General features: G+C 41.0%; 1 protein-coding gene across 2 annotated transcripts in view; it reads right to left on the bottom strand.

Annotated features, from left to right (window-relative positions):
* PPARGC1A (PPARG coactivator 1 alpha) overlaps positions 1-24,095 on the bottom strand; it is a 662,747-nt gene that overhangs the window by 296,726 nt on the left and 341,926 nt on the right. The window contains exon 2 of one of the 2 annotated variants that reach the window (XM_067735645.1): positions 1,590-1,755. The exons of the other annotated variant lie outside the window; for it this stretch is intronic. Within the exon in view, the coding sequence (XP_067591746.1) occupies positions 1,590-1,658 (69 nt within the window). The 5' untranslated portion in view covers positions 1,659-1,755. The remainder of the gene's footprint in view (positions 1-1,589; positions 1,756-24,095) is intronic. 2 annotated transcript variants of the gene reach the window in all.

Here is a 24,095-nt window from a genome sequence, read left to right on the forward strand (position 1 = left end):
TGGCAAGGGTCAACTTGAACACAATCACATCTTTGGAGGCAAGGAGCAGAGAGAACATTTTCATTATCTGCCTGTTGGGTAATGACTAAGCTAAAGGTTCATGGGACGCTCCCATTGATAGGCCACATGCTTTTTTACAGAAACATTTGGATTTCATGTTCCTAGTTTAAATATTTTGTCCACAGAGATCTCTGAGTCATCTCCTCACATGCTTCCTTCCTTCATCCTCCTTTGAAATGAAGACTATATATAAGATGCCAACTCTCTAAAGGAAAACACATAAACAAAAGACAAATATCCAAAAGTCACATCAATATACCATAACATACCTGAATATTTGTTTAGAACCTCTGGGGACCTACCACATGACATTCTCAAAGTAGCATGCAGAGATTTATTTGTATGCCTTCCTGCTTCCTAAATAACACTCCCACTCAAAGTGGAAGGACTCCAATTTCATGACAGGCTGGAGGAGGTTTTTTTCTGAAGCTCCTTACTTAACATCACATGGCTTAGAACAGAACATACCTGTCAATACCAGTATTACATTTCACTGAAATTTCAATAGCAAAGGAGACTCTTATGAAAAGTTTCCCTCCTTTTATAAAAAGGGACAATTATTTTTAAAAATTGATGTTGAAAATCAACTCATCCTGAATCACCATTTCTGTAGGAAACTGTCTGCTATAGACAAAATGGAAAATCACAGTTGCACTTTATCCAACACCACCCATAAGAAATGCTTCATGCACGGAAGCGTTCTTTTTCCATAAGGAGCAGCATTAGAAAAAAAAAAACCAAACCTCTGGCATCACTCTTCAATATTGTTGTCTAATTAAATGGCAATGGAGTGGCTGCGTAAAAATATGCATTAGAGGTGTAATGTGTGATGTGAAGAAGAGTAATCAAAGCCATTCAACAGGATTTAGGAAGGGATTTCAGCTGGCAGCTTATGAGACAGGAGCATATAATTTTGCTAATTTGAAATAGGTATTGTAAGGTATAAACATTATTGCTTTGCATATTTTAATGAAAACTGCCTCTACACCAAAATGAACCCTTTAGCTTGAACTTTCTGCATACCACAGAGCTTCCACCTATTATGAGTTCAGCATAAATAAGAAAGGCACGCAAGCCGCATTAAAAGAATGGTCACCTCATTAAAATAGGTTAAAACCAAGCCCCTTATTCCAAGCTACTGTAACACTATAAAGTAAGTCTGGGGACAGGTGTTGTATTAAATTTTTATGTTGCAATGAACTTATACTCACACAAACCAAATCTTCATGCTTCCTTTGACATACACCTGCAACTTGTTAATTCAAGGGGCTTTATTAAGAAAGTATAAATTTAGCAACATCTATAGATTTGTAAAACCCTATTAGCTTGCTCAAGAATCTAGAGGAAATTCATTTGGAATCTTATTTGCATGGTTTACAAAGAAATGAAAACTAATGATGATTTTCCCCAAATGGATGTGTCTGCAGATAACGCATTTGTGCAAACAGACTGATGTGAATTACCCAGACTTGGGCTAAAAGAGTTGAGCGAGAGCTCTGGGTCCGTCTGGGGCCGAGGACGTCACTTACCTGCCAGCTCGCTTCTCGCTGAAGTCCTTTTTTCCAGTCTTCTTCCAGCCTGGGGGAGGTCTCATCCATTGCTGATGCTGCTTGCACAAACTGGATTCGCCAGTGGCTGTTACTCTTTCGTTGCAAGCCTTTACCAAAGCGGCAGCGAGGGCAGTTCAGGGGCAGACTGTCATGGAGAAAATGCCATGCCAGAGGATGAGGGATCAGGCAGGAAGAAGCCACGCGGGAACAAATTTGGGATACACGGGGCTACCCTGACGGCTGCCAAATGGCCAGGCAGGAGGCCAGCTCAGCCACTGAGCATCCAGAGATTAGGAACAACCAAGCTCCAGGGCCAGTGGACAATGGGTCATTCTTACGTTTCTGGCATAAAGGTCAGAGGAGGGAGGTGTGAAGGCATGCTCTATGACCTAGAAATATGCATATCTATGTGTGCACCTGTCTCTTCCTCATCCCCAAACACACACCACACACACACACACACACACACACACACACACAGACACTCTCTCACAGCGGGATTTGCATTGTTCTGCAGGGTTGCATCAGTGGGCTGGAGTATCCTAGAAGAAATAAGCTACTTTACATAGAAGCAACACATTTCATTTGAGCACATCTCCCTCGACACCGGATGAATCACTCAGCAGCCAGTAAACATGAATAATAGCAAGTACCTTTGGGGGAAAACAGACTTTTCCTATAGTTGAATCTTGAGTGTCTACAGTCTCTGGTTTCCCCTCTCTAGGAGGTTGTGTGTTTAAACTGAACATGGACCTCAACCCTTTACCAAAACCATTAGCCAAAATGACCAGAGGCTTCAGTTTGGATGGACTCCTCAATACTGGGGGCTCAACGAAGTCAAACCCAACCAGACTCTGCCCTGTTCCATTACTATTTCTCACACAGAATGATACTCTCCCCTGCTATTCAAAACTGATCACCTACAGTTTTAAGAGAGGCGCTACTGCCAATGGCACCTGCTTCTTTCTGTTGAAACAGTGGTTATCAAACTTGGCTACACAACAGAATCAACTGGAAAGGTTGTGAAAATACTGTTACAGGAGCCTCACCCCTAGAGATTCTGATTTAATTGGTCTAGGGTAGGGCCCAAGACACTGCTATATTGTTTTAAATCCCACTGGATGATTCTATTGAGTGCCCAGGATTAGAATCACAAAACTCAGTGTTGAGTATCATTTAAGGTTTCTCTAATCTAATCACTCAGCTGATGCCTGAATGCCCAAGATCCTGCCAATACCCATGTGAACCATGTTCTTACCACCAATGACAGTAAACTCACTACTTCCCAAGACAGTCCAATTCCATGGTTGATTCTTCTGTCCCACAGTGAACTGATATCCTTCTCCCTGCAACTTCCATGGCTGTACTGTTTCTTAATTCCATAAAGAATACTAGAGCCTATTCTGTAGGACAACCTTTCAGAGATCCAAAGACAGTAGCAGCCCACGCCCTCAAACCACTGCTAAAGTATCTCTTTTCCAAGTTAGGTCTTGCTAGTTTCTTCAGCAAACCATGGAAGATGGTTTCAGGTAAACTCTCCAACCTGGATGCCAGCCTCAAAATATATTTCATTATCTCTAGTGATAGTGATTCTAATATTCCAGAAGTGATTGTAATATCCCCGCTACGGTCTATCATTGCACGTAGAGCCTAATAATCACATGCTTTATTTTAAAAATCCTCACACTAACAACCAACATAATAAGAAGAACAGCCAGCATTTACTGAGCACGGACCTATACACACGGTACTGCAAGTATTTTATTAACCTTACATCATTTATCCTTTATGAGTATACTGTGAAGTCATCATTTTGCTCCTGATTTACAGTGAAAAGTCCAAGACAGACAAAGGTATTTGCCTAGGTGATGGATCAGAGGGTAGCCCAGATGTGACCCCAAGGCCTGCGTTCTCCGCCTCTACTTCATGTTAGTCAGTTCCTTTCAGTGATGCAGTCCCAGGTCCCATTGGCTATTCTGACAACCACACCTCACTGATATGGGTCACAGTCAATTAGTACACTGAGGTTTGCTCTCATCTTCAGATTAGATATGGACATGTTATGTAGGCTACAAATTGCCATACAGGCCTACCTTGACACTGTTATCCCTTTAATAATTACAAGACTATACCTTCCACCTCTAGCAAAGCAGAGAAATGCAAAATCGCTCCTTTACTTGCTCAGCTCCTCTCTTTTATCCATAATATTCAGATGCTTCTTCAGAGGTTACCCTGAAGGGTAAGAGAGAAAGGCCAGAGGAGAAAGGGACCAGAAAATTTCTCCAGAGACTAGACTCAATGGAAGCCTCACCAATCACCTGTTCTTCCCCATTTCCTCTAAATTCTATCAAAAGCACTCCGTAAGGAAAACTGGGGGCAATTAGCTTTACCATTTGAATCACATCATCTTCAAGGTAGCTGACTCAGTTCTTATGGAAGGCAGTACACAAAGTGGTTGAACAGATAGCCTTTGGAGTCAGACAGACCAAGGTGTGAGTAGCAGCTCCATTATTATCTGGTTCTATATCCCTAGGCAGGTCACCTAATACTTCTGAACCCTAGTTTCCATGTGTGTAAAAGGGAAGTATTATTGTCTCAAGCATATTATTGTTCATCAATATCTGATTCCCATTTGTCCCAGGGACACAGCAAGATGGCATTTCCTTTAACCCCCTAAAATTAGCCTTAATCAATCACATGTCTTGTGTCGGCCAATAACATGTAAGAAAAGTGATGGCTATCACTTCTCAAGGGGAGACCTTAATCACCAGCTCTTGACTCCTAGCCAACTCTTCCCCTACTGCAGTGACTGCATATGTTGCTAAGACATGCCTGAACATCGAAGCAGACTAGAACGCTGAGCCAACTCATGGAGGACAGTTGCCCTGGAGAGTCACCTGGACCAACAACAGGCATTATGTGAACAAGAAATAAACCTCAGGGTTATTTGTTTCCACAACATAACCTAGCCTACCCTGACCAATACACTGTCCTTACCATAGAGTCATTATAAGAATCAAATGAAATAATCTCACTACAGCATTATCATGAGCATCAAGTCTGCAGTATTATTTTATTTTAAATAAATTCCATTACAAGTCAGTCTGTTCTACCCACGTCCCACATAATCCACTATTTCCTCCTTCTTTTACAGCCTGGGTTTTTCCTGCTCATAAGATAGTAGCATTAAGTGTGGCAATTTCCATAGATGATGTAGAAATATGAATTTTAAAAAGGAAGGGTAAAAGTGTTCAATAATGCAGCGTCACTCTGTCTCGGAAAGCAAACTCAGAATAGCATGACTTTAATGCCACTTATCATTTAGCAAGGAAATTAACGAAAGCAACATGAAGCCTCAAATACTAAATGTAGCTCAGTATGAATTCACTACTGATAAAATAAAGTACACGCCTTCAAAATGTAAACATGATGAGAACATACAGGAATATGGGAGCTTATAAAATAGCATAGCTTTTATTCATGATTCTTAAATCAAGCAATCAGAAAAGAATTCATTTTGTTTCTTTCTTTGTAAATATTTTCATTAAAGGAAGGTTCAACTATGAAAATAAAGTGTAAGGAAAGCATATATAACACGTTAGCCAAACTGCAACACTGACATTTCAAGACACAAACTCAAACCTGCTTTGGGACACCGCTGGGAGAGTCTTTTTTTTTTTCTTAATGTTTTGCAAATGCAAACGCTAAAAACTATGCCCTGCATCATGAGTTGAATTGTGTCTTCGCAAAAAGATAGGATGGAATCCTACCCCTAGAACCTCAGAATGTGATCTTATTTGGACACGGGATTACACAGATAATCAAGCTAAAACAAAGTCATTAGGGTGGGTCTTAATCCAACCCGACTGGTGTTCTTATAAAAAGGGGAAAATGTGGACACAAAGACAAATGCACACAGGTAGAAGCCACGTGAAAATGAAGGCAGATATTGGGGTGATGTGTCTACATGCCGAGGATTGCTGGCAAATCACTATTTTTCCTTCAATATAAGCAGCTTATTGAGAATATGCTAACTAATAAGAAATAGAAAGAGTTTTAGAATTTGTAACATTTTCCTTAAGGAAAAGTTATATAAAAAAATAAAAAAGGAGGGCTTCCCTGGTGGTGCAGTGGTTGAGAGTCCGCCTGCCGATGCATGGGACACAGGTTCGTGCCCCGGTCCGGGAAGATCCCACATGCCGCAGAGCGGCTGGGCCCGTGAGCCATGGCCGCTGAGCCTGCGCATCCGGAGCCTGTGCTCCGCAACGGGAGAGGCCACAACAGTGAGAGGCCCGCGTACCGCAAAAAAATAATAATAATAAATAAAAATTAAAAAAAAAAAGGGAAATATCTGTACAAAATGCATCAGTCAGTCCTCCCTTGATTTTAAGGAAAATTCCTTTAACTTATAGAATAAATATGGGTTAATACTTCATTTTTAAGAATCAAAGGACTAGAAAATAAAGTTTTCTAAGTGACTTAAGCCATACATTCCACAGAGTTCTATGATGGCAGAACATGACACTTTAACCTGCTCTATGGGATGCAGGTATTTGGTCTAGAGGAGAAAATCAAAGAAAGCCTGGGTGGGGAGAGCCGGGGGACATTGATGAAAATAAGTACAGAGCCAAGGAGTACCCAGGTGTGGAAGGAACCGATGGTCTTTCACCCACCAATAGGATTTTGTACACACTTTCACTTAACACCTGGGCTAGAATTTTTATGAGTTCCTACCATCCATTTTATTATACATTCTCACTTTAAATCCATTCTCAATGAAATTTTCCAAGACGTTTTCCCACAAACTTTTACTTCTGTTTTTGCTCTTTTTTTTATTAGAAGCTAATAGTAAGGTGTTTACCTTCAGAACTTGGCTTCACAGAAAAACTACAATAATGTATGAAATCCACAACACCAGAGGTGTCTGTGTATTAACTCTCACAAAACAAAATAAATACAAACAAACGAAAACAGGTGGCGTAAGAGTGATAAATCTGAAAAGGATGAACTTTGGCAGTGTAGCCGTAATTTGGAAAGAAAAGAAAATAGAACATTGGTTTCCAGTTCACTGTTTCACTGGAATAATTAATGCTAATCATTCCCTCTGTAAAATATCTAAACTGAACTACAGTGATGCCCACAGGACAGTGGACAATAAAGCACTGTGGCTAGGAGAATATTCTCTTGTGCACCTATGTGCTTTGGCTCCCATGTGGCTGAGTTGTAAGCTTATCAAGATTCATTTGTGTTTGTTCCCAATCCTATTTATACCAGTTGTGCCTGTTAATGTAATTACATAATTTAATTAAATAATATAGCTATAAAATATGAGTTTCAATGGAAAGGGAGCTGTTGCTTTCATGAAACAAGTCAAATGCTTTGGAAAGACCCAATAAAGAAAAGTTGCTTTAAAAATATTGTCGTTGCAGGGGCAGGGATTATAAAGGTCTGCCCAGATTCTACTTAAGTTACTGGTCACTGCCTTAAAATTCTTAATTTCCTTTAAAGACATTGAAACTGGAATTTGTAGAGGTTCCTCTAGGGATATAGCTTACACAAAAAAAAGACTCCAAAATTCCACTCTGTGGACCCCTACTTAGAGAAAAGGCCTTAGCTCCACAGCAATACCCTGATGAATAAATGTGCATTTACGGATTTTAAGCAAAAGTCAAATTTTTGTGTAGGTATATGATTTATGATCCCCCAACTTAATCAACTTACATGATTAATCAGTCAACAACCATTTTCAATCATGGAATAAGAAGGTAAACTAGAAAGGACCTTTTCTTAATCGACTCCTAGTGAACAGAGATAGAAAGCAATAGACTCAAATATTCAAACCAAGAAACAGAATCCATTTCAATACCTAAATCTACTTATATCGCTTAAGTGAGAAACAGTCTGGCTATAACTATAAACATTCATCATTGTATAAATCTGGGCCACGTAGACTCCTATTAATTAGTGCATAGCATCCCCATGTCTTCCTATAACCGTGTAATAATACCAACTGCCTATAATCGAAAGGATTTAGTAGACTTTTATTGATGGAAATCAGATGATTTCATCCACAGTGTCTGAATCACCTTGATATGTTTGAGCCCGAAGCAAAATAATGTAATAAAAAGCAACATACAGATGAGAACCTCATATGAATCTGTCGCTGACTTGAGAAGAATCAAATCTAAGTCCGACCAGGTGAAGATATTCCATACATCATCCTTCCAATTCAATATAAAAATAATATTTCCCCTTCCAGTATGTTTATATACTGTTCCGGACTTTGTGAGATCCTGGACATCGAGAGAGCCCATAGACACAGAGCGTTGCCTTAGCAAATGGTACGCACAGCAGAGATGAATTACAGAATACTTCCTTGAAAGAGATTACTTTAAAGACTACCCCAGAAGTCATAACCAATGGACTCATGAGTAGAGTGGGAAGGTAGATCTTATGAGTAGGAAGAATGAATGAGAAATAGGTTATGTGGGAGGCTGGAAACATCATTCCCTCTTCCTCCTGACCCCCCAAAAAGGGTCCTCCAGTAGACTGCCATGGGGCTAAAATCCCACCAGTCATATCTTTTGATTTTAAAAACTTTTCTGTCACTGTCTATGAAACTGCACATACTCCTAGGAGGGGCCACCTAAAGCTTTATCTCCTAACACTTTGTCACAAGTTATTTTTCAGTTCAGCTTAGAGAGTAAGACTCTTTGCCACCAGGCAAGAAATGAAGATGGAGGCCAGAGGAACCTCAGAAGAGGAGAAGGGCTTAGAACCGAGGAAGTGAGGGATTGCCAGAGCCCCTCAGGCACAAATAACTTTAAGAAATATAAATTCAAAGACTCACGAAAATTGACTTTACTAACCACCAGATTCTTGGAAGATTATTAGAAGCTATCCAATTGGTTTAGGGATTTGTAACATACACCTAGGTTCTCATTGCCGTTAAAAAATATAACGTTGGAAAAATATAATGCCGATATAACTTGGTGGGGGCAGGAAGGGGGTCCATCTCTTCCCTCTTCATTTAATACTAACATCTGAATGCCTGGGGAACCTCAGATACAGTTCAAGAATTTCAAAATACGAAGGAATCAGAATGGGAATTTGGTTAATAGGTGGGCTAAGGACTCAAAGTGTACAGACCAACATGACCTAGGGGCTTGGCAGAAATGCAGAATCTCATGCCCCACTCCAGATCTACAGAATCTATTTGCATTTTATCAAGGCTGATTCATTAAATTTAGGAAACAAAGGAAGAATTATCTGGAAGGTGTATTTGCATAGCAAGCTTTATTTATTTTATTTCTTTTTTCTTAACTTAGAGCATAGGCTTAGAGTAACTGAGGAACAGAATAACTGATAAATGTTACATGGAAGAACTGAGCCCCCTACTAAGAAACTGCTTGATGCTGCCTCTGGAGAATCTTCTCAGTGATCTCACTTTCAAAATTCTGTAAGGATCTTCATCAGCACGATCCAGCAGGTGTGACGGGCGGGACTCCAGCCCTTAAATCACTCAACAACCTCAGTGTACGTGACTATTCCACTTACTAGCTCAGAAAAACAGCTGATGACAAGTGAATGACACCTCCTCTGGACATTTAGATGACTGATTTTGTATAAATCAATATTGAGTGCCACAAAATGTCAGAAAATACCAAATGGGGAGAAAAGAATCAATAGATAACCCTGGAATTGAATGAGTGATGAATAATCTTTACCAACTAAAATAAATTAAACCAGGAAAAGCAAGTTAAAGTAACATCAAGAATCTGGCTTAAAACCACAAAAAAAACAATATAATTTAGAGGTAAGACCACTCGTGACAAACATGCTCTTCATTTTTTTTTTCCAGGAAAGCGTTATGACAGGAACTACAAAATAAGAGCTAAATTTGTACCTTCTAGCTTCTGTCTGAACAGCCATAATTTTTTAACGTTCTACAACAAATAAACTCCAATTTGCAGATGCAGACCATGCGATAACCTAGCAACCATGAAATTGAGCACACATTTGATTAACACTTTTGGGTTCTAGGGGACAGAGGTAGGGAGACAAATTCTGTAATTTATTTAATTCATTTTAGATTTCAAACATGCCTCTTAGAGCTATCAAATAAACCATAAATTAATAGACAGACCAAATGTCAGAATTCAAATCCAAATGTTTTCCTAAACATTTTTCCTAAACTGGCATCAGAGATAAATCCAGGCCTGTAACAGAAATCAAGATAAATGTCTTTCTTTATAACTACACAGATGTAAAGTGGTTTTTCACATTATTTTATAGCTCGTGGATTCTAAGATCATGAACTAAACACCTAATATGTGCTAGGAACAGTGCTGGGCATTAGAGATGAGAGATGAGGAACACACTCCTTGCCCTCATGTGAGGGAGACAGTCAGGTAAGCAAATCCTCTCAGCCACAGTAATATCTGAACATGGAGAAGGAAGGATGCTGGCATTGCCCCAGGGATCCATCCATCCCAACCCCCTATGCCGACCTAGCTCAATGCCAGGAGGTCCGCTCCTGTTGCCGTGTCCCTGGAGAAGGCAATGTGGAGACCCCGCCCCAAATCTGAGTATATAATCTAGGCTTAAGGTTTTTGGTGGTGATGTTTTTAAATCAAATAGTTTCTGAAAGGTTTCTACAGAAACACAGACCACAGAACCAATAAGACTTCACAGCACTCTGACCCATGAATTCTTTTTTTCTTTTTAGATTGATTTCCAAATCCAAATATCCACGGACACCTACAGGACACTGATGCCCACACAGACAAACTCTCCTCTGCTAGATTCCAGTCAATGATTTGTATAAACAGAGAAATTTGGGGACAAGGGGTTTTCTGACCTAATATCCCCAAGGTGTCTAAATTCGTACTTTCTAGCTTCTGTCTGAACAGCCATGATTTATCTAAGAGAGCCAAAAGTCCCCTCAGAGGCCAACCAACTAGAGATCAGCAGAGGTGTTAAGTCTTTTGAATGTCATTTAACAAAAGATGTTCCTTTGGAGAGCTGCCTTTCTGAAGACAGAGGGACAGGAGCACACACAAGCAAAGAGATTTAAACATGCAGCTTCTGTTGGAAGGTTTAGGGAGTAACTGGGGACTGTATTTCTTGGACTTGGGCAGAAAGAGTGCCATTCAGGACCTTTTGATTTCTACCCCATTAGAAGAAATCCTTCAGTGTTTCCAGCCATAGTTCCGTCTCTCAGGCAGAGTTGTGGGCCGCTCTTATTTCCTGGGGAATGACAGAGGAGGCAGGGGGAAGACCTCTTCCCCAAGAGGCAGCCCACGTGAAGCACAGATACGGCACTTAATATAGATGCAACTTCTCTGAAATGAAGGCTGCCACTCTACCTAGAACAACACTAGGAATCAGGACAGTGAGCAGATTTAGAAACCAAATTAAGGCAAGACCATCCTGTAGATGGTTATTAAAACACAGTAACTATATCAGACCTTGAATCATGTCTCTGCTCTAGAAGATGCACTGGGCCCAGCCTTTGTTACAAGGGTAGACTTAGAGGCTAAAGGATGCTGAGTGTTTACTACTCGCCATGCACAGCAATCTTTAAGACAATTCTGTATGAGGTTATCATTATCTCTCTTTGACCGATGAGGAAACTGAAGCATGAAAAAGTCGAATAATTTTGCAAAGTTCTCATGGCTTTAAGGGAGCGAATCCACGACCAAATGGGTGATTCCAGAGCCCATCCTGGGAGCCACACCCCCGACTGCTTCCCTTCTTAATCGGCCTCCAAAGCAACCACAGGTAACGATGGCACCAGCGTCAGATTGAAGATGCATCCCAGCCACATCCCCAGATGCTGATGCTGATGTAGGGATCCACCCAAAACAAGTGGAAACAATGGATCCTGAAGGTGTGTGGGAAACGCAAAGGCCCCAAAGAAGGCATAAGACAGAGAGCAGAGCCCTCCGGCCCAGATCCCTCAGGCTTAGGGCAGCCGCAGTAAGCTCCGGTCTCTCCTTCTGGTCCAACGGGTACTCACAAAGTTGTTTGCTTTTAACAACCACTTAATGCCTTCTTTTTCAAAAGAGAGAAGAAGGAAGCTCGTAAGTATATAATAAACCGGAATTATAGCTGCTGCTCTGATGCCGTGTGTTATTTCTGGCTGACTGTCCGGCTCTTCTCGATTCTGTTGGTAGGGTGCTGCAGCTCGCTCCAGTAACACAGGCTGCCTGCTGTCCCCAGAGGACCCTGAGGAAAACGAGAGGAACTATCTCGCCGTCTTCAGCAGACAGGGGAGGTTTAACATAAATAAACTCCCACTTCACATCTTCTCCAAAAAGAATCCATTCATTATCTTTATTTCCGACATGGTATTTATGAATTTCCTCGCAGCAAGGCCCAGCAGGGCAAACGTCACAACTCTGTGGTGAAATATCATGTGCATTTTCTTCTCCTCCCAGGAAGATTAAGGCCAATGAATAAAAGAAAGGGGGATGTGGCCCCTATATTTAGCTCTCCTTACAACATCATGTCTCACGGGTATTAAAAATAGACCCAAATCACTTGAAGACATTCTGAAAAAATCAGAGGCAGAAGAGCTTTCCAAGAGGAAGTTTTAAATGTTTTCTGCTTTCTTTCTCGTTGAGATCCTTAAGGAGCAAAAGCAGTGGTGTGGGCCCCCCTCTCCCTAGGAGGGCAAGCTCATCATCCCCTCAGCTTCGGTTCTTTGTGGACTGGATTTTAAGAGAAATCTGGGCCGGCCCTTGGCAAAAAGTGTGAAATAGTCTGTGTAGAGAAATTCTCCTCTGTTAACAACCCTCCCTCCACCCGAAGTCCTGACACTCCCAAGGTCCCTGTCAGAGAGAAATCAGCTCAGATTCAATTCACTGAACAAATATGTGTTATTTGTGATGTGCCAGGCGCAGTGCCAGGCAGGGCAAAGTGGACAGAGGGGAGCAAAAGATGGAACGTCCTTGTTAGAGAAAGCGTCAGGTAATTCCCTGAGTAAGGAAAGCTTTCAGAGGACCGCAGGCAACACAGATCGAAGAAGAGAGAGTTGCCATCTCGTTGGAAGGAATCAGAACGGACCTTCTTCTGGAGGCAGCACGGGGAACAGAAAATGAAGACAGTGTGGGGATGTGGACTCGAAATACGCGAGCCCAGGGGCGGGCGAAGATCAGGAATTAGCTTAGTGTAACGACGCTTCTCAAAAATATATGCCTAGTAAACCCACAGGAAAAAGCTTTCTAGAAGCGGAAAAAGGAAGTTCCAGCTGGAGAAATCACAGAGAACTGAAGAATGTAGCCTCTTTCAAATCCTGCAGTTCACCAGTTATGCAACTTTGGGCAATTACTTCCCTTCCTTGAGCCTCACTTTCATATCTGTAAAATGGGGATGATGCTCCATTGGGCTGATGTGCTGATTAAATCATAATATGAATAGATACCTGGCTCAGGATTTGGCACAGGGTTCATGGAAAAGACTCAAGGAATGGGTATAACTCACTCAATTGGGAGCAATATAAATGAGATCATATTCTAATATGCCTCTAATCACACACAGTACCCACTCTCCTGGCAGGAAGCCTTGATTAATATCAGGGTATGGCGAGAGTAAGACAGAGTGTCCTTTGCTTTCGTAAATGTCTGATTTCGGACTACCTTGTGGCTCACACCACATTACAAAGGAAGAAGACGCCACAGCCGCCACCAGTTTCCACTTACCCAAGCAAAGAAGCAACCTTGGGGGAAAAGATCTTTTTGACGGGCCTTTATGTCAATCCACAGCAGGGAAACTCATCACACTTTGGAATCACTCATACAGAGTTTAGTGAAAAGTGGATGAGCATTTTCTGAGCTAAGGTAAGGCGGGAAAGGGCCTGGGGGAGGTTAACAGTGAAGGAACAGAAATAGCAGGGGTGAAGATCAATGTTTGTTGAACAGTGCAGTGTTTCTCAAACTTTCATGTGCCCACGGATCCCCTGGGGATCTTGTTCAAATGAAGACTCTGATTCAGTCGGGCTGAATCACAGCTCCCAGGGTATATCTATGCTATCGGTCCATGGACCACACTTTGAATGTCAAGGGAAAGATGTTTCCACCTGGTTCAAGAAAAGACTGAGTGGGGGAACCAGGACAGCCCCCAAGGAAAGAAGGGCAACTTGAGGAAGAGTAATGTCCAAACAAGATGGCAAGAATACCAGATGATATGAGAGGCGGCCAAGCCAGAGAGGTAAATACAGAGACACGATGTCCAAGGGGAAGGTTTTCAGAATAGAAGAGGCTCCAGCTCACAGAGCTCCAGTGCATTACTCACATTGGCCGTGAGTCACTCACAGCCTTTTAAAATTGTGGATGGCAAACATTTTAGAGAGTGCAGCGATAACAAAATGTGCTCACAGCCATTAACTATGAAGCACTAACTCATTTCAGCAGCCTGACACAAATTATGCTCCGCACTTGAGAAACAGCTATTGATCAGCCCCTTCTTTCTCATGCCTTCCAATACTCCAGATCAGCACTTCTATGTGCTTCCCGCCACACAGATACCTTTCCACACCTGGTTAGATCCTTCCCAGACCCAAAGATGTCCCCCGAGACTTCACTCTACTTTCTTCTAGATTTCACCTTTGAAAAAACCGCCAAGAAAGAGGCAAATCAAAGCTATCTCTTCTCATTTCTCTACATATCTGCTTCCTAGGAACTTCCCAATGTCTTTTCTTTTCTCTACTCATTAGAGACACAAAGGCAACAAATAACTGATCTATCATTTCCTGTGTTAGAAGATAAGAAACTAAGAGGGCACGAAAGAGACGGAATATAGAGTTAGCCTTTAAAGAATCAAATCAGCTTCAGGGGCAGATTGCGTAGTAATACTCTGAGCACATTAAGCAGCAGCTTGAGTATCAACGAGGCAAAAGGAAGTTCATGGTCCCTCAAGTTAGAGTAATGTGTATCTTCCTTCGTCTCCTTCTTAATCTCAAGAAAAACTGACGAAGCATGTAGGTCTGCCATGGCAGACTGACTGCAGAGATGGATGTCCCCAGCTCTCTGTCTCTCCCTGTGTCTGTGCCCTTTGCCATATCTCTGCAGCTTCCTCCACTGAGAAGTGGAGAACACCTCCCCATTTCTTGAAGCTTGGCTACGTTGTCTCTTGCTCTAGCCAATACAATATGATGGAAATAACAGTGTGAGTGTGTGATCTGAGGCTAGTGGCCCTTGCATACTTCTATTCTCTCTCTTTTTCTTCTGCCTTCACCAAGAGAACAAGTTTGGGCTAGCCCATGATCACTTAGAGCAGAGTGAAGCTTATCCTCCGAGTCGCCAGCCCCCAGCTGGCCCACCAGCTGGCCCAGACACGAAAGTGAGCCCAGCTGAGATCATCTGAGCCCGCCTCAGACCAAAAGAACTGTACAGATAACCCATAGACCTCTGAGAAATAATAAACAGTGGTTGTTTGAAGCCACCAAGTTTTGGAGTGCTTGGTGATGCAGCATTGTTGGGTTAAAAAATAAAAATAACCGATACTGCATCCTTTGGAAAAGCCATGATAAAAAGTCCAGGTATATAAATAATTCCAACAGGACACTGGCTTTCCTCTGACAAAACTATTAATGGACATAAACACATTATAATAACATAACTGCATCATTTATAAAACAAAAAGCACATTAGGGGATTAGATAATAAAACACATTTCTATATTAGTTTTCATTTTTCAAAGGGTTTCATCTATTCATTAATAGACTATATAAACTTGTGCAGATTTTTTCACACATTTGGTTGGTCATTCCTTCTTTTGTGCATTTGTTTGTTGAGGATTATGGTGGGCAGAGCTGAGAGTCGTGTACTGTGGAGGCTCTAATAGCACATTAGTCCCTGATCTCAAATAATTTCCATCTAGCAGGGTTAACAAAAGCACATATTCACCCTTAACGCATTGCAGGGAACATGTTATGCTCTTGCTGCCATCTCTACGGTTTTAAATCTTACCCATCTTACCAAGTCCAGGTGAAGTGGTTCTTTCTCTTTTTCATCTTCCCTAATCCTACCCTTATTTTTTTCCTTCCCCAGCCATAAGTAAAGTTTCTGAACTTTCAAAACACATTTTGGGAGGCATAGAGCAGGTTCAGGCAAGAATCCAGGGAAGTCATAAAATTTAAGGTTAAAAAAGGAGCTTTATAGCAGATTGATCACGAAAGGCCTTGAAGATTGGTTGCAGAGTACGTGCTTGATTCTACAGGCAATAGGGAGCCATGGAGAGCTTCTGAGAAAGGGAGTGACACAATCAAAGCTATCATTCAGGAAGTGTTATTAAGATGCCTCAGGCCCTTACTTAAGGATCATGGAAGCCCCAGGATGATGGAGTTTCAGAGAGGATGAGACGGTTAGTTGCACGTTCTGCATAGAGATAAAACCGGATGAAAAATCCATTGGGTTTGCCAGGCAGATAGTCTGGTGACCTTGGAAAGGAAAACTTCAATAGAATACAAAAAAAGAACGGGACGGAGTAGGTAGGTGAGAAATTCAAAGTGCCAGTTCCCATCCCAAATTCTTCCAGAGAGGAGACCAGGTTGACTGATTGAGAGTATTTAAGGATGCAGAGCGTTTGAGGGAAGATTATAGTCAGCCTCCCTCTGATAAATGGCTTTGGCTGGTCTAAAAGGCCTAAGAAACCCTAGCGTTTCTCAGAAGTGCCTTACAGGCTGTTTTGTGGAGAGAAGGGAAGGTTGAGGTGTCAAGGGGTACAGGCTAGGTGGGCAGGATCCTGATTTCTTGCTCCCATTTCAACAAGCTTCATCTCATTTATCTTCCTTATGTTCTGAGGTTCCATGCCAGAATTTCATCGGGAAAAAATAGGGTTCCTTCTATTGATTTAAAAATTATAATAATTTGAAAACCATTAAACCAGATGATTTCCATGATCCATCCTGGCTCTAAGATAAAAATCTATACTAATTAGCTTCCAAAATGTAGAATGAGGAAAACAATCAGGACGTAAGCACCCAACACCTCTTGAACATATTGCAGGTCAGGCAGTGTGCTGTACACTTCCCTTGGGTCCTCTCATTTAATTCACACCACAGATCTCCAAACTAGGAATCATTAGCCTCACTCTGCAGGTGAGGAATTGAAGCCCAGAAAGATCCAATAACTTGCCCAAGATCTCAGTGCTGACTTCCGAGCCTGGGCTCTGACCACAGCTGTACACATTTCCACGCACACCCAGTGGCTCCAGGAACTCCTCCACGAGCTCTCAGGGGCCTCTGAACTTGAATTTCTAGGAAAACATACAGGGGTGACTTTGGGCAGAAGACGCTACTAAACTTAGGAAACAGAAGGGATATATTGAGAGAAAGAGATAGGAAGAGGAAGATTGAAAGAATTGGAAAAAAACAAGATTCGAGCATTAGTGGAATCTAGAAGTATTGGTGACAACAAAAACCTTGACTCTGGAGCTGTAAAAAACCACACACACACGCACGCATGCACGCACACACACACATCCTTATCTGCAACCATAATGCCATTTCTAGAAAGGATATCTACATAACAGAAAAGGCATTCTTTACCCTAGGTTGAAATAGATTTTTTTCTGAATTAGATTTTAATTTGGAAAATCTAAACTCCTTGGTAAGAATTAATTATTAAAATACTATAGCCCCAATGAGGCCTTGTCTAGTTGATCCCATTTAAAACTGCACCTCTCCCCAAGTCCTTATACCCCTCTCTGCTTTATACTTTTCTCCATAGGACCTAACAGCATTTTTTGACACTATGTATCTTATTCCTTTGCTTACTGCCTATCTCTCTTCATCAGGACATAAGTTCCTTGGGCAGGAGTTGGAAAGGAGGTTTATCGTCATTTCTGTGGTTGCTCCCTCTGTATCTCTAGCACCTACCATAAAGTCTGGCTCCTACGAGGCAGTCAGGCACTCAATAAATATTTGTTGAACAAATTAACGTGTTACTTTGTCATGATATTTATGGAATAAGCATTTATATCTACTCATTCCCACCCCACCTTATGGTATCTGAAACGTTAGCATCCCCATCAATTACAAGTCTATTTAGCATTTATATGACACTTCGTATTTAAAACTCACTCTTCAATTATTGATCCCCACAATCGACCTTGAAAATAGATGCTGACAAGTGGTGTAGCCCACACCTCTTTTCTTTCCTAGGCCTTCACAACAGATGTGAGCAATGGAGTGGGAAGGAAAAGCAAGTTCGAGGATGTGGGAGAAAAGGGAAGGGGCAGGGATGCGAGGCACGAGGAGTTGTTGAAACTCCATTCCCTGGTCTAACTTGGCCTCCTAAGAAGTGGTGGCACGGAGCCAGAGATCCTCCTCTACAGCTGCTACAGATGAGTTCAGCATCCCCACAGAGGAGAAGGAGAAGGAAGAAGCCCCAGGAGCCTAGAGAGGAGGGGAGGCGTGAGGGAAGGGGGGCCTCCCAGCAACCTTCTCCCAGCAGGGATCGCTGCCTCTGCCCTCTAAACTCTCTATCCTTTTCACAGGTGACAATCAGACTGAACATCTTTCCACACCACTTCCTTGCTTCCTTGGTGCTCTGCTACCTACCACAGCAAGCTTGGGGTCCTGGGCCTGGATGCGAGTGCCCTCCCCCAGCCATCTGGTCTACCCACCTATCTCAGCCACGTGACTTAGCCTTAGGTGGGAAGACCAATGGGACACTTTATGTGTAGAGATGACCCGAGTGGTGAAAGACAAACCACCAGATTTTAACCTAAGAGCTCGATATGCCCTGCTTCATTTCCAAATATCTCAACCCCTTGGCTTTCAGGAAGAGGTTGACCTGAATATGGAATCACGTGGACATTGATATGTTCCCTGAACTGTACATATTAAACAAACACCTGTCTAAATCACTTAATTTAGTACCATAGGACTTAAAGCCTCAGCTCCTAGCCTACCACACCCTTCCAGCTCAGCAACAAGCATCACCAAATCATCAGGAAAATAATCAATAGGAAAGGAGGACCAGGCGTCTGGTAGTCAGGTGGGTATTTCTGGATGAGGCAAGAAACACAGGCAGGAACAACCATATCATTTTCATAAACTTAGTACAATAATGTTGGCCATTTCTTTGAAATTTCTAACATACATTGTGTAAAAAAAAGCCTTTCTTCATGTAAAAGGAGAGGCAACTAACACTTGACCAGCACGTTGAGTATCTCCAATGTGTCCAGCACTATGCAAGCTGCCCACAGAAATCATCTTACTTTCACCTCTCAAGAATCCTATGAGGTGTACAGCATACATCTCATGAAGGTATACCTTCGTTTAACAGGGGAAAAGACTCATAAATGTCTAATAACTTGCTTAAGGTGCACAGTTAAAAAGTGGAAGAATCAAGTCTGAAAACCAGGCCTTCTGATTTCAACCCCATTATATATAAACAATTTAAATATTGTTTTATTTCCCACCGACTTTAACTTTTTGATCATTTCTTGTTTTAAAAGCTTAAGGGAGAAAGCATTTAAGGCACTTAATCTTTCTTTGGTGTTACTCTGACATCACACCATTTGCACTGCCCCCGGGGAGATGACTGCAAACATAGTTTGTTACAATACTCTTTGATCTCTGGGTATTTATTGAACACCTATGGATTGTTAATAGGGATTCCTAGGTGACAGAAAGAGTGGGAGAGCCAACTTTCTTTATTCATTGTTTTGTAGATTGACTTCATCATCTGAAGCCTTCATCTTACCCTCATGAACGTTCTCCAGACATATTTGATTCAAAGACATGTTCACTCCACTGATGTTTCTAATCTTCAGTAGGTCATATATTGTATACACATCAGCTAGTGAATACATTTAAAAAGATACTTTTGATACACATAAATTCACACTGCATGATACTTCATGGAAGAAACTTCCAAACAGTTAACTTGCTACCAGACCATTAATAAAAATGTCGTGGCAACGGCTTCTAAAAGCTGGCAATTAGCTACAATGATTAGACAAAACATGGTTTCACATTAAATTAAATTGATATTTAAATGTAGTTGTTTTTAGCTCTGTGGTGTCAAGGTACTACATAAATCCATTATTACTACTATTTAACAGCAATGGTAACAACCAGGATAACTCAACCAAATTTTCCAAGATTGTAATTCGCAGTGCCCTGAAGAAGTTAATTGCATACTTGGAAGGTGAGTTAACCCTTTCAATCCACTTGGGATCATTTAATGACAGTTCTTGAAAGAGTTAATTGCCTTCCAAATGCTTCCCAGTGGAGAAAGTTCATATATATACATATATATATATATATATGTATATATATGTATATGAATAGTATATGTATTCATATATATGAATATATAAATATATGCATATAATATATACATATATGAATGAGATATGCATATATGACTATATAGTCTATGCATATATGAGTAATATATCTATACACGAATATTGTATGTATATATGAGTATTATATATGTATATATGAATATTACACATACATATATGATATATATATAAAACAGCTCTGAAGAAGTGTATTAATTTACACTTGGCTTGATTAACTCCAAATAGTTTTACTCCATTTCTAAAACTAACTGAGATGTCAACACATTATAAACAGAGCTGTTAGCAATTCAAATATAAAGTTATTCATTACTTTAGAGAAAACAAACAAACAAAATAATAAAACCTTTAGAAGATAGTGGTGAGCTTTCTCTGAGGACTTTGAAAGATAAGAAAAGTCAGTAATTTCTAAATGACTAGAGTCACCTGTTCTGTGTTGAAACTCACTGTCCACCAGGGACTACATGTGAATCAAGTAGAGCCAGTGTGAGGCAACAGAGAATGGGAGGTAATGTGGCAAACTGAAGGGAATATGCCCTGTTCAAGGCAGCTGGAGCTTCACAGTTCTAGGCAAATATTGCCCTGTAGGAATATGGACCCAGAATTTATACACAGTTCCATTTCTTAGGCCCAAAATCTGAAATTTTTTTTAATTTCATGATATTTAAAACACCATGTACACCTAACAAAATATGACCACAGGCTGGATTTGACACATGAGCCTCAAGTGTGCCCGTCTGCCCTTAGTGGTTTTCTGCCTTCAAGTCTAAGTTAGCAGGTAGAACATTTCTAGATGTATACCCAGAAGCTATTTATGTCACTATGCCTTGGAAATGTAGCCAGGTAGAGGGCTGTCTGCTTCCAAGAGGAAAAAAAAAAAAAAAAAAAAAAGACCACATCAGTGCCATGATCATTCATCACTGTTAACGTGGCTGATGATGGCTATTTCTTCTCTAGGTTTTTGCTGTAGTGATCTTGCCCTGCATGCACCACTTGGAGTCATTGGTGACATAATTCCAATAGAAATCTCATCAAAACCAGCCACCCAATTCATCCACAAATTCAAATACACTCATTATCAAGTGAGGCGAAAGAACATCAAGACCCATCCCTTGCCCTTCTCCACTCCCTTTTTAACCAGAGACCACTCCACCCCAAGATGTGTCACAGGAAGCCAGGGCAAGAGAAGCTGTCAAAAATAACTTCTGAGAGAACCATGGACATTTTCTCCAATGATAAAGATACAGGAAGGGCTATTATGTTTAATATAGGTATTAGATAGAAATAAAATGCTCAAATCCAATCTTATTCCAGAAAGCGTCCCTGGTTCTCCCACTTCTGAACTCTCAGGTCAATTCATACTTTCTGTCTTGAGTTATGATTACTTAGGTATATGTCTAATTTCCAAATTATAGCAGGGTTGCTTTTAGAGCAGAATCCATGTCTAGTTTATCTCTCTGTTCCACAAAGTAGTTAATATGTACCTAGTACATAGAAGCTAGTATTCAAATGTTTGGTAAGTTGATGGGGGGGGAATGGATAAATGGAAGGAAAGAGGAAGGATAGATGGGAAAATCTCTATCTTGACCGAGAGAACAATATCACAAGTGTAACTGGTAGAAATATTTACTGAGCGAAAACAAACAAACAAATAAGCAAACAAACCTTATAAACTGCTTTGTGACCAACAAGGCAGATAACAAATACTGGATATTCATTACCCAATAGCCATATGCCCTCTTTTTCTTTGTTGAGAGAACCCTTTATCTTAGGGAACAGGGATCCCTCTCCTTACCATAGTCCAATCCTGGTAATTTTATTTGTTTGGGGGAGGAGAGGGTCAAGTGGACCAGTTCTGATCAATGAAATTTAAGATGAAGCCTGCAGAGGTTGAGGGAGGAGCTTCCTCGCTATGGAAAAAAAAAAAAAAGATACAAACTTACAAGACTTGCCTGTGCCTGTCCCTTTCTGCTTGCAATACTTAGTGTAAAGACGTGATACTTGGAGCTGTGGCAGCTATCTTGAGACCATGTGGCAACAGCCATGAAGAAAAAGCTGAGAGCGGGCTTCTCTGGTGGCGCAGTGGTTGAGAATCTGCCTGCCAATGCAGGCGACACGGTTTCAAGCCCTGGTCTGGGAAGAGCCCACATGCCGTGGAACAACTGGGCCCGTGAGCCACAATAACTGAGCCTGCGCGTCTGGAGCCTGTGCTCCGCAACAAGAGAGGCTGCGATAGTGAGAGGCCCGTGCACCGCAATGAAGATTGGCCCCCACTTGCCACAACTAGAGAAAGCCCTCGCACAGAAACAAAGACCCAACACAGTCATAAATAAACAAATAAATAAATCTAAATCATATGGGCTTCTAAGAAGACCTCTGCTTAAAAAAAAAAAAAGAAAAGAAAAGAAAAAGCTGAGAGCTTTAGAGAAGAGAGATGGAAAGAACCTGTCTTTATAATACTGCTGAGCTAATGAACAAGCCCTGAGACCACCTATCTCTCCTGTTAAGTAAATAATAGATATGAAGTAGATCCTTAATATCATAAACAACTATCAGTTGGTTTTTCTGAATTTTACAGTAGAAATTATTCCTAACTGATACAGCCTTTCACTCAAAGACAGATGACAATAAACAACGACAGCCAAGATGATAACGGAGCAGAGAAATGAGTGGCCAGGTCTGAACGATTTCCACTAACCTACCCTGCAGCAAGGCAAAGTCTTGGGGAAAAAAGAGCAGAATTTTAACTATAATAGTCGAGCACCTCCTTACTCCATCCCATCAGGCAACCACACACACCAAATGAGTTTCATTCCTGAGACTGACAACTCAGGGACTCATTCTTTTGCTCCCATTTGCCTCAAATCACAGTCCTTTGGCATGCCTCCTGGACACTATTTATGCAGGCTTGAACATATAGCTCACATTAGAACAAATAGAACTTCCTAAATTGGGCAATTTGTGACTTTGCACCCCAAGTTTCACTCACTCATCCCTGATTTGAAATGCACTAAAAGCACACTATTCCTGTTTAAGATGCAAACTACTGCCCTGAAAAATATCACTTTTTACCTGAGGTGAAACCAGTTATAAGTGAATCGTTGGGTGAGGGTAAGGTGCGTTGATAAATAGAAATTCCTTAGAACCATGTGTAGGCCATTCTGCTAATATGATGAGGCTATACTTGCTAGTGGATTAATTACTCTTTTCTTCTAACTTAATTTATTTCATACTTTAAGAAACCAAAATGTCCAGTAGCCACTATGCTTGTGACAAAGAAACACAATAAAAGCAATTTCTCCAGTACAAAAAATAAAGCATTCCCGGTAATGCATTTTTGAATCCAGCATACCTTCCCCTAATGAGGTTTCAGCATGCTATAAATAACACTAATGAGACTTTGTCTTGCCCGTGTAATATATTTCCTTGATATAGCCTTAGATTCTCCATGTTGTGTGGAAAACTAACAGCCTCAGAAAGAAACGTCGTCTAATAGCACATTGAAACCAAAAGCACAATTAAATATAAATGAAGTCAGTAATTTAATTGCACGATTGTCGCTTTAAAAAATTCAAAAGAAAAGTAATGATGTCATTTTTTTCAATCGGTAAATAATAAAAGTGCTTGTGGGGATGGTACAATATTTAAATAAACATTTTTCTGGTAAAGGGTAGGTAGCAAAGACAGTCAGATGTGCTTAGGAAAACCCTGAGGCTTGCAAAACAACATGGAGTATCTTGGCGTACGTCATTCTGCCCATGTGATACGTGGAGACAAACATCTCAATTTCAATATTTTTTGAAAGTGTATCCCATATTTGGAGGGTCTTCTGATTCTGAGTATTAGCAACCAGGATTCACATTATTCCAATTAAAATGAAATGCCAAGCGCCAATGCACCTAAGAGGCTCTCGAAACAGCTCCCGGTGAAATGAGAACACTATGTTATCAGAAAGGCTATCGTTTTCATAGACCAACGATGGAGCACTTTCATGCTGACCAAGTATTAGAAAATCATTAAGGGCTATTCTTGAGCTCCTTTTTATCCAAAGACTGACCCAACACATCCTCCCTTTGATTGTCCTCCCTGATAAGATCAGAGACATGAAACTTTGTCTACAGGAAGATCTAAAGGAAGGCTTCGGGCTTCACTTTACATTGA

Source organism: Pseudorca crassidens, chromosome 4 (assembly GCF_039906515.1).
Source record: "Pseudorca crassidens isolate mPseCra1 chromosome 4, mPseCra1.hap1, whole genome shotgun sequence".
Classification (NCBI taxonomy): domain Eukaryota; kingdom Metazoa; phylum Chordata; class Mammalia; order Artiodactyla; family Delphinidae; genus Pseudorca; species Pseudorca crassidens.